Source organism: Sinocyclocheilus anshuiensis, unplaced genomic scaffold (genome assembly GCF_001515605.1).
Source record: "Sinocyclocheilus anshuiensis isolate Anshui unplaced genomic scaffold, SAMN03320099.WGS_v1.1 scaffold1753, whole genome shotgun sequence".
Classification (NCBI taxonomy): Eukaryota; Metazoa; Chordata; class Actinopteri; order Cypriniformes; family Cyprinidae; genus Sinocyclocheilus; species Sinocyclocheilus anshuiensis.
The window spans coordinates 516196-528283 of NW_015541398.1; the positions used below are offsets into that span (position 1 = coordinate 516196).

Below are 12088 nucleotides of genomic sequence, written 5' to 3' on the forward strand. Positions count from 1 at the left end.
TTAACTTCTCATTTATCACAAAAAAGACCTAATTTATTATAGAAATTTTAAGATTAAAAATAATGTAGAAAAAAACATAATTTAGTGTTAAAACCAATAACTAAATGAGCTTTTCCATTTCTTTTTTTATTTCTGTTTTTAAAAAGCATTTTTGCTGATTATAGAAAATTTTGAACTAAAAATAATGTTGAAAAATATTAATGTGCTAAAATACATATTAGCTAATAATGTTATATTATAAAAAAAATATATATATTTTTATCAAATATAATATATCTAATATTAAATAATATTATCTAGCTATTAGCTCTTAAGAAATGAATGCTTTATAAACATATGAATTAAAAATAATAAAATAAAATATAATTTTAACATTTAAAAAGAAAAGTACCTAACCAGGGTGTCTGGAGTTACTGACTATTTGTACTGTACAAAATATCAGTTTTGAGACACTCAAAAGCACTCAAAATCTAAATTACCTATTCAGATTTTTTAGTCCGACTTGTTTACGATAAAGAACTATTTTCTACAGTCGATGTGAAAAGCGTTTCACTCATAAAAACAAAGCTGAAAAATGTGTTTGCAAAGAAAAATCTATCCAGAATGGAATAAACAAAAAACAACAACAACAACAAGCAAGCCACCGAGTGCATAAACAGCTTCCATTAGAGCTTCATTTGGAGCTTTCTGAAGTTAACGACTATTCGAATGCGACGTAAAATCTCTGACAGGTGCTCAAACCCTCGTACTCCTCAACGGCAGAGCGCCGCTACTGCGTCTTTGTCAATGCTGGAGGTTCAAGGTGGTGTCACAGAACAAACTCTGACGTTCAGCAATTAGATGCTTTGACATCGTTCTGAAGTTCCAAGAGATTCAAGAATTCCGCTTCCATAGAGACGAGTCTCCATGTGTCAGAAACACTGAGATGAAACCAAAGAGGGAAAAAAGAGACGTATTTGCACGGCTCCTTTCAAGTGCTGGCTGGGTTATTTTGCAGTGAAGAATAACGACACGAGAGTTTGCGTGGTATCGGGTCCGTGTGAGCCAACTAAACTGGCTGGAATTATCTGAGAGTGTATTTTTGGAAAGCCATTTGGTGCCAGATCCTTTCCAACACGATTCTGTGCTGCACGCTTCAAAGATCACAGACGCTGAGACAAGACACTGCCATTGTTTCATGAGCGTGTAAACAAGTGCATTGCTCTATTTCTGTTTAGAACCTGTTTTGAAACTCATCACTAATTACATTTTAAAAAGCATTTTTAAAACTGCATGCATGTGGTGAATTAAAAAAAAACTAAAGCCATTAGATTTGTACGCATGAAGAAAAAACAAAGCAAAAATTAGACAACTGTATTTTTTGTACTCTTTTGCTATTTGATGGGAAAATAAAATATAGCTTGAACAATAGCACAGCCATAAGAGTCCATGCATTACAGCGATTTTACCACGGTAGGCCATCAAAACACAGTCAAGATAATGCACAACCTCTCTGCTTTTATAAAAAACTGATTATAAAACACACCAATGTTTAATAAATTGTTAAATGTATTAAAATTAGTAATCTGCATAAAAATGATTCCATTAATCTAACTGCGCGCAACAATTCTGCATTAATATAAAATGTGCGGTTTGTGTTTATCATCATTTTACAGTGATTCTGAACAAAGTGTCTAAACTACAACACATACCATACAAAGACATACAGTGTATGCAAGCACACACACAAGCTTCACACAGACACATTCCTCAGACAAGAAAGAAAATATGACTGGAATGAAAGCGAGTAGAGAAGAGCGGCATGAAAATACGGCGGTGTCTCCGACGTTTGGACTAAAATAAAGTATCTCTTCCTCCTTCTGCAAGCAGAAGAACGCTGTGGCTGTTTAGATTTCCCTCTGCGTCCATCGTTCCTTTATATCCCAGTAAAAATACAGCGGGGTCAAAAGGTCGGTTCGTGACCCAGGGCCGCGCACTCCCCTGCAGGTGTCAATTGGCACATTGGGAGGAACTGTAAAAACACACTGTAGACTCACTGACAGGATTGGATGTGATCTTGAGCTTTAAAATAAAATTGGACGTTTCAACTGCAAAACTATATGAGATACTTTCCACTTTACCAAACACAATCAGATCTTTACTCACGTTTAATGTTACATTGTTACGTTAACATTGTTAAACAGACTTTAGACTTTTTTTTAATGCAGACAAATAGCTAAATTAGTTATTGTGTAAAAATTATTAGGTTATATATATTCGACTATACACTTTTAAGTCACAAGAGTGACAGAGAAAGTAAGCGTGTTTAAATCACATGACTACATATTTATAATCTTTAACTTTTTTTGTTTTATACATTTTAACCACCTAATTCTGCAAAATCTCTGTCTGATGCACTGTACCTTGAAATGAGAATATAGAGTTTACTTGTTTGTTTTTAACAGAAATACTGACAAAATGCAAAATAAATTCCTTTGGTGAGTACATAATACTACCAGCTCCATTTACTAGAATCATAATAGAATATATGATAGACGCAATTACTAAAAAGTTTTAAAAGAAACACATCTTTATCTTATTTTCCAGTATTGCAAATATCAAGTATTTGCAAACATGCTCACAAGTAAAATTTAAGGCAATTCTATTTTATTGCAATTTTAGTGAAAGAAGTTGATCTGTAAGTTCTGCAGATTTGTTTTCAGCAATAACTCTTAGCAAACTAGCTTTACAGTCCTCCATCGTGCTAAACACACACTCATCCAAACATCACTCCTGCACACTTTTGCCAAGGAACCAGCATATCCACAGACGCCAAACAGAATAAACACTTTTCATGAGCTATTTTGATTCCTGCATGATTTCAAAACAAATGAAGTTAACAACCGTACAACTCGGTATGTCTGCGGATTTGCCTATTAAAAACACTGAATGACTGAAGAACAAAGCGAAATGACAGTAAACATTCAAAATCGGAAACACCTTTAGACACGACCAACGTAGAAGCGTTTGAATCCATCTATAATTCCTACAAAGAGGTTTCCTGGATATGATAAACATCCATGGATGTGTCAACTTTCTTACAAACAAACCTCACATCTTAAACCTCACTCCATGTCTTTTCGACCGGTCTTCCAGAGCTGACGGTCGCTTCATATTTTTGCAGAAAAAGGGCAAAGAGGAGCAGAGCAGTCTGGGATACGTCCACGTCGCTCCGCGCTCGAACTCTGCGTGAACTCGGAAAAGAAAAACAAACCGAAAAAGAAACGGCGGGGAGTAAAACTCCACGCATAACTGCGTCACTCACTCCCCTCTCGGACGCATAGCAGGCCGCAGAACCCCCCCGCTCTGCTCGCGCCTCCAACTCAATGAAAACATCATCGCCAACCATCACGGCGGCGGAGACTGAGACCGAATAAACAGAGATGAGAACCACCCACGGCCTCACAGCTGGAACAGAGCAGTCAGAGAGATAATGATAAAGAAATCTGCTTTATCCTTCATCTAGTCCTTTTTATTTCATGCACTAATGACTGTGAAACACGCTGGAACCGTTTCCACATCAATAGCGTCTCAGTATCTCACCAGCACAAATCCACCCTCTCTCGGCTCGAGACAAAAACACAAGTCGCTTTGAGCAGCTCTGCTCTTGACACACCAGACCACAAACGTCACCTTCAACCCCTTTCTCAGCATCTACTCTTACATCCACGACGTTTTTAATCATTGCAAAGGCTCCACAAAATGAAACGAGGTTTCCCTTCAAAAATGCACAAACACAATGTTCATTCATCGCTGTAGCCAACTAAATAAACATTTCAACTAAGCAACTTATGGCAGTTTGTAATTTAATCCTGCTCTTTCCTAACCAGAACATAGCTGGATTTTTGCACAGAAACAAGTCCGGTACAGTGCAAGAGTAGTAAAGATGATTTAGCAGTCAGAGGTTGAAGAAGCTGAACTTCTACAGACGTTTCCCTTCATTTCCTCACTATACGATCGCCACAAACCCACATTTACCCACTGAAATCCACACTCTAAAACATCCAATGCACAATGCAGAAAAACAACATGCCACTACAACACAACACTGTGTTTCCAATTAGAAGATTTTTTTATGAGAGGATTTATTTAACTAAAAATGTCATGGCATGTGCTAACCATTAAAAGACAACAATTTGCTTTCACAGCTTTGACCAGACACTGGTAAACAAATGCACTTGATGTCCAACAAATATCCAGTGTTATAAAAAAAACAAAACGGTGTATTTTTTTTAAAGCATAGCATGGCTTGCCTGTTTTTTCTTTGACATCACACAGGACGTTGAAGAGCGCTGGCTTCATTCTGTGGCAGTTGAGAGCATGTTTTCTGAAACACAACACAAGGCCGCGGTGAGCGTCTGAACAGACGATATTTCACTCCACTAGCAAAGACTTATTTATCTGTCTGTTGCCTGAACGTACAGTGATCGTGGTGAAATGAAAAGCACATACCGATCTGAGCAAACCCATGCTAGTCTCTGTTTATCATATTTTGCATGCATACAGTATGCATAATATTAACATAAAATTCTATTAGTGACTAGCACTATTTCAGTAATTAATCATTCATATTTTTGTATCTTTGCATGTATTGTAATAACTAAAAAAAAATAATTATCATTTAAAAAAATGCATGATTTTTTATTGAACACATCCATACGCAAAAACAATCAATTTGATTAATTAATGTATTCAAACATTTAACATGATTGCAATAATGGAGTGATTACATTTTTAAACTATTAACTAATACAAATCAATAACACTGTATTTGCAAATATTTCTAAAATATACAGGGGGAAAAAAACATAAAATGATAAAATATATTTGAGTTAATTGAATTAAAAACCTCTGTTCTGAGCAATATTCATCCTAAAGGGACACGATCAGACGTGTGATACGAGTCTCAGTGCTGTCTGTCAAATTCTATCTTGGCATCTGTTCATTTCTATTGACAATAAATGAGCACTGCATGTCAGAAGAATACACTGATGTCTGTCACTACACACTACATGTGTTTGGACACACTGACAACAGCGATTGTGTTATCAGTCCATTTCTGGATGCCTACTTAGTCGATAACTCCTGATCTGCATGTAAATATTTGCTAATTGCCTAGTATCATAAAGATGTCAAACATCTAAACTATATTGCCTAAACTATATTTTTTTCTGCCGTTATTGTTACTACAATAGAATTGTTTTTAAAATGCCACTTGATAAGTAAAAAGTGAATTAGATGCCAACTGACATTAAAAAACTACAGTAGATTCTAGAAAGAGATCTCATATTAATTTATTAAGAATTTACAGTGTTAACAATAACTGTAGTAGTGTAGGTTATTTATCATAATTTGGCATATCTTTAATTAGCTTACTAAAAGTTTTTTTTATAGTGTTGGTCAAGTAAATTATATTATTTAAAAAATATATATGTGTAAATACTATACATAAAGTATAGTATTTATAGTATACAAACGTTTCATTGTTATATACATATTATTTTACATTTCTATATTTAAGCAATCAATGCATACATTATATATATATATATATATATATATAGTGCACTGTATAAAAAGTGCAAATGCTATATTATTATATTTTTATTATATTTTTTCTATTACAAGTATGTTTTTAAAATTATTTTTATTAATTTAATGAATAGCTATTGTTTGTAAAAGGTGTATCTTACTTTATATTCTAATTAATCAAATGTCAATCGCGTTTTGAAGATGAAAGTCAGCATGAATATTCCAGATCTTCGGATGAGATGAGTGACAGCTCACCTGGCCTGCGCCTCGTCCAGACTCTGGTCAGTGATGGTCATGATCTGTTGTAAAATGTCTCCAATGTCCTGCTTCCTTCCGTCTCCGTCGGTGGCTCCAGTGTTGTCCTGTATGTGCTGAGACAGGCCCGGGTGTCCGCTCATCCCCACGGCCGCATGAGCGTGCATCAGGCGCGGCTGGTCGTCCATGTCGGCCCGCTCCGGTCCTCCGGTCCTCTGTCCAGCTGCGGCGGAGATTCCTCTGGCAGTCTCTCGGCAATTTGTAAGCACAGTCCTCCTGAGCTCGCTCACTCACTCACAGCTCGAGCCACTATTGGCACTTTAACCACTGAACTCACCGGTGTGTGTGTGTGCTGTGTTATTAATCAGGTCCCGCGTGAAGGCAGCGCTTCATACACTCGCGCGTTATTTCACTGTTTCATCCCGCTGCTTTTGTTACATTGTAGCGCTCTCAGAGCTCATAGACTCTGCTATGCTTTGGCCCCGCCCACGCATTCTGATTGGACGCAGGGACCGCGTAGCCCCGCCTCCGCATGTCTCTCAGCGCACGTCAATCATTGCACAGGGAAGATGAAATGCGCCTTGCTCTTCATGTTTGTCCGCTGCACGTGTGTTTTTTGTTAATATTTCTGATAGCACACATGTATTTAGAAAGAGCGCCCTGGGTTTTCTGTGATAAAAAAAATGTTTGGAGGTGTGACCATATGCAAATATAATACTGGCTAACAAAATGTTATATTATTTACATGATATAATATAATTTAAGAATCGAATATAATACCCCATTAATATTATTGCAATTGTAATTAAATACTATAAATACAGTAATGTCAAATAGTATTAAAATCTATGTGAATTATATTTGAAATATTTAAATTAATATTGTATATTTATATAAAATAGTAATCATATTTAATATTATAATAATAAAACTTAGCAACCACAATATAATATTCTATTAACATATTCTATTAATTTATATTATGATATATTAATATAGCAATTATATGTAATTTGTTTTTTGTGTAATAAGCATAAAGCACTAGTATGAGTATTACAATTTATTTATTTGTGTAATAAGCAGTAGTATGATCATAACAATCTAAATGAAAATGTATGTATTCATTCATTCATTCATTCATTCATTCATTCATTCTATACAATACAATAAAGCTATTAAATATGTAAAATAATAAAACCTATATGAACAATATAAAAATTAAATGTCGGATCTTTTTTATTATTATTGTAATTTATTCATTCATTTGTGGTTGGAACTCATTAGACACATTTGATATGAGGGGCATTGAAGGCGGTGGGATGTATTGATGTTTCGAACATGAGCTAAATCATTGAGTCTGATGTTCAGGGTCTGTCTCACTTTCCCCTTTGACCAGTGATAGACCTCAGTTTCTCTCCACCACTCCATCTCATTTTCCAGCCCGCTGCCAAGGAATAGATATATTTCACCGAGGTGTAAAACTCCCAATCAAAACAATCGACCTTGTCCTTCATCCATTTCAGTTATTACCCGGTTAATGTGCTTAATTCAGGATTAACGATCGAATGATTCTATCCTTCACTTCAGTCCCAATGAATAATGTTGAATTTTCATACTGATTTTGTCTTTTAATTAAGCAGTAGCAAAGTGTTTCTGAAATGCAATGCTAACATGATTTGATGCATTTTATTTAAACGTCTTGTTTGAGCACAGTGCATCGATCTGTTTTAATGCTCAGTGCAGCGCTGGGCTTTTTCAGGTATGTTCAAGCAGCACACTTGACTGTGTTCGCTTGGGTTTTTCTAATGTAAGCCGGTGACCCATGGTGCGCAGCCAAGCAGCAGGGCCTCAGTGTGTGTGACCAGGCTGAAAAGTGCCTTCCAGGTCTGAAGCATCCACTCTAGTGCTCCTGCCACTGCGGGGGAGGTTACACACACACACACACACTCGATCCAGTGTGTATGATTGAGAGATGCCTGCTTAACTCAACCGAGAACATCCAGCAAATCCCTGAGTGAAAATAAATGCAAGACACTTCAGGCTAGTTTCCCTGTTCCAAATTGAGCAGCGACCCTCTGGCTAAGAGACGGATTTCTTGGAATGTATTTGGAATGACTTTGCCGACAGTCCCCTGGTTGTTCTCTGTTTATCCTTAGTTTGAGTTTGTAAAAGGACAGTTCTGTACCTGGCAAGCGCAGGCAGCAGTGTGTGCACTGTGATGACGTCTCTGTAGTGTGCATCTCGCCATCTGCCACGTGTAACAGGAATCCCTGAGAAATCTTTCATGTAGCATGAGAGATGGTCGCACTGTCCAAACATCTGTCCTGACCAGCGCACGGCATCATATTCGCTCATCAGATCAATCTAACAAGTGTTCAGACACCACACACTTCTTGGAATGTTACAATGGGTTAAACTGGAAATAAAGTGCTTGCAGTTTTGGGCCTTGTTTTTACGCTGTTTCACTTTGGAAATATTTTAGTGATTGGAATCAGTTATAAGTTATAGACATTTTAACAAAGTAAATCATGCAAAATGCATGCATGTGAGATCAACCGCATGGTCACAACTCCAAAACGGAGATAATAAAATGTGACTATATAATCTTGTATAGTAAAGATACACTCTTAGAAATAAAGGATCTCCTTTGGCATTCTTTAACAAAGGTTCTTTATAGTGGAAAAAGGATATTTTAGATTAAAATGGTTCTTTTAAGAACTGTTCACTGAAATATTTCTTTTATGGCATCACTGTGAAAATCCCATTTTGGAACCTTTATTTTTCAGAGTGCAGCAAAAAATAAAAATAGACTTATTAAAGAAGGAAAAAATCAGTTGTGTCCAATTTTGATGCAAACCCTTGTGCTGTGGTGGAAATCCTTTATCTAATTTGGTGTTCCAAAAAATGACCGGCATTTTAAAAATTGCTCGTAAATCTCTTATTATGCTACATTATCACCAAATCTGGGATGGAATATTTTTGTAATCTTGTTTTCTTTAAATTTAGCACAGTTTTTTATTTCATGTTGTAGCTTATTGGTCATAGGCCTCAATTATGTGAGTTTATGCACCTCAGTTTTTAGCTAAAAAAGCATTATTTGTGGATAATTTTGGCAATGTTCAGTGAAAAACATAAACTCAGATCAATGAGGCCTATGACCAATCAGTTCATAAAATTAATACAAAACCTGTGCTAACTGAAAGAAAACAATTTGATAAAAAGACTGAATCCAACATTAGGCAATAATATAGCATATTGAGCCATTTATAATCGATTTTTTGTAGGCTGGTCACAAGGAACTTTGCTCGCACTGACAGCAAAGTCAGTAAGTTTTAATCCGATTTGATAACATTAACATTAGCATTTTCAGGAAAAGTAAAATCCTCTCCAGGTCAAAATCTCAGAATCTGGATATGTGCAGTTTTGTTTGTGGCAGCCGCTCATAGTTTCCTCATGATAAGACACGATATTGGCACCCTAATGTGATTCACTGTCATACATTCACAGCTATTAACAGTAACAAGAGTCCATTTCAGACCACAATGTCAAATACAACAATGGGAAGACACATTCCTTGTCCTACTTCCATATGGAAAACCACTGGATCATAGTTAAAATGTGCACTCTTTGATTTCTATTGCATTGTATAATTATCAAGACCTATTTTTTTTAATTGCTCCATGCAGTGTTTTCTGCCCTAATTAAAATACAGTAAAAAGTGTTCAAAGGAGCTGAAAGTATCATCAAATGTTAATTTATAATAAACAAACATGCAAAAGAAGATTTATGAAGGATATGAAAATCTGTGGAGCTTTTCTACCAAATTCTGTGGGCGCAGACTTGCGTATAATGCCATAAATAAAATACACTAATTTACTGTTTTAATACCATAAAAAGAACAACCAGGAATGGCTATTGACATACGACTTAAGACAGCATCAGGGCTTTGCAGCTGCATATCAATAAAGACATGAATTAATGCCAAATCGTATATCACATTTCTCATCAATGAAAGAGCTTTACAGTAATCACTTAAAACAGTCTTTTACCGTTAAATTCACGGTCATTTTTTACAGTGTACAAAATCAGATTTGCTGAAGGTGAAGTGTGTGTTGTATTCAACACTAGTGGCACAAACTGGAATTGCACAATAATTACTTTTCAAACAGGCTTTGGTTGTCCAAACAGATTGTCTGGTTGAGTCAGCATCGCTATCTAAGTAGTCAAACATCTTAAAAACAAGAAAAGCTTTTAGACCTAATGACAGTGACCTCTCTTCATGGAAATGAACGCTGTAGGTATACGAGACAAACAGACTCGTGAGAGACGGTCAGTGCTTGTGGTATGAGCGTTTAGCTTCCATGGCATCAAGGAACCTCAGAAACGCTTTGAGCAACATGCCAGCGGAGACTCCATAGACGATAGACGAGCCTGAAAGAATCAATAGCCCAGAACAAAGAGGAGCTGTGTTACAGCAGACCTATACTAATCACTCGCCCAGAGCCACATCAATGCCGCCTCACACATAGACTCCAGCATCTCCAGCTCTTCAGGAGCTTCTGCTGCCATCACAGTCCGGTCTCCATCAGCTGCACGTCTCCTCCATCACATCAATCAACTGCTTGTTTATTTGCAAGCCTCATTATGTTAGTGTGCCATCTGCACTCATCTCCTCTTCTCCTCCTTACCTCTCCTTCTCATCAATGAAAGAGCTTTACAGTAATCACTTAAAACCTCACTTTACACACAGCGCAATCACACGATCTGTGCCGTTCCACGCAAACACACGTTACGCCTGCATGTGAGTGTTCTGTGAGTGGATTGAAGCTGACAGCGATGCAGTCGTGCAGTGGATCGCTGGATCTCTCTCTGTGCCGAGGGTCATTCCTCTCCACCAGGAGATTCCTCTCACACCGCTGCAGGCTCTGGGCTGATCCTGGAGGAAGTGTGAAGTGTGACAGCAGTGGGGGTTTTCTCAAATCATTTGCTTTCTGTGAACTTACACTTACACATGATCTAAATGAGGCATTGGGTCCCACATCTTTAAAATGCTTATAAACTGTAAACCTAATAGACAACCTACTTACTAACTGGAAGTCAGCAGTTCCTCCTGTGTATTGCTATTGGGTTTTTAGATGGTTTTGTACATGCTCTTAAAATGTTAAGAATCACAGTAACCTGAGCTCTTCTCCATACTTCTTTACCCTTTTTATTTGGCCTTCTTTTTCATTAAACTAAGTGTGTATACAAAAAGTGTTTGCTTGACATTTTGTCATTTGTATTAATGTTAATGTATACAACTTACACATACTTACAACTCACATATATACATATATATATATATATATATATATGATTATAATATTTTTATGATTTTCCAAAAATGATTCATTGGAATGTTTTCAGTCAGTTCAATAAAAGGAAACCAAAACTATAAACTTGTTTATTTGCAAGCCTCATTATGTTAGTGTGCCATCTGCACTCATCTCCTCTTCTCCTCCTTACCTCTCCTTTTCCTCCTATATCCTCCCCTCTGCTATGACTGGCTAACCTACAGATGAAATTCACATTGTCGCATACTGTACATATACAGTACATACGGTATATACAAAAACACATACGGAAGTAAGATTCTTTAAATGTTTTTCTTAATGAAAGAAGACTCATGCTCACCAAGGCTGCATTTATTTGATCAAAAATACAGTAAAATTCTGAAATATTATTGCAATTTAAAATAGCTGTTTTCCAATTTAATGTATTGTAAACTGTAATTTATTCCTGTGATCAAAGCTGAATTTTCATCATCATTACTCAGGATTCTTTGATGAATAGAAAGTTCCAAAGAACAGCGTTTATTTGAAATAGAATTCTTTTGTAATATTATAAATGTCTTTACTGGCACTTTTGATCAGTTTAACGCATCCTTGCTCAATAGAAGTATTAATAAAAAAGAAAAATAAATCTTACTCACCCCAAATTTTTGAATGGTTCTGTATATGCAGATTAGAATAATCTGTATTTGTGAAAATTACACTAAACTGTTGTATTTCTCAAGAACAGGACAAACTGTTTTCCATGATAAATCATTTTATAAACACACCGTGTCTTTTAAACTCAGAGCGGATCTGCAGCAGAGCACCGTAAAACGTGCCTGAACTGCCTTTGACCTTTGACCCTGCAGCTATCCCACAATCTAATGAACTCATGAAGTTGATGTTCTGCAGCACACACACACACACACACACACACACACACACACACA

The 12088-nt window shown here is 36.4% G+C and overlaps 1 protein-coding gene across 3 annotated transcripts in view; it reads right to left on the bottom strand.

Annotated features, from left to right (window-relative positions):
* Nucleotides 1-6279, bottom strand: part of LOC107690813 (pre-B-cell leukemia transcription factor 1-like) — an 82923-nt gene extending 76644 nt beyond the window's left edge. For all 3 annotated transcript variants that reach the window (XM_016489227.1, XM_016489226.1, XM_016489228.1), the window contains exons 1-2: nt 5827-6279; nt 4293-4366 (exon numbers count right to left, since the gene is read on the bottom strand). In XM_016489227.1, coding sequence (XP_016344713.1) covers nt 4293-4366; nt 5827-6014 — 262 coding nt within the window. In that variant the 5' untranslated portion in view covers nt 6015-6279. The remainder of the gene's footprint in view (nt 1-4292; nt 4367-5826) is intronic.
* Nucleotides 6280-12088: the final 5809 nt, after the last annotated feature.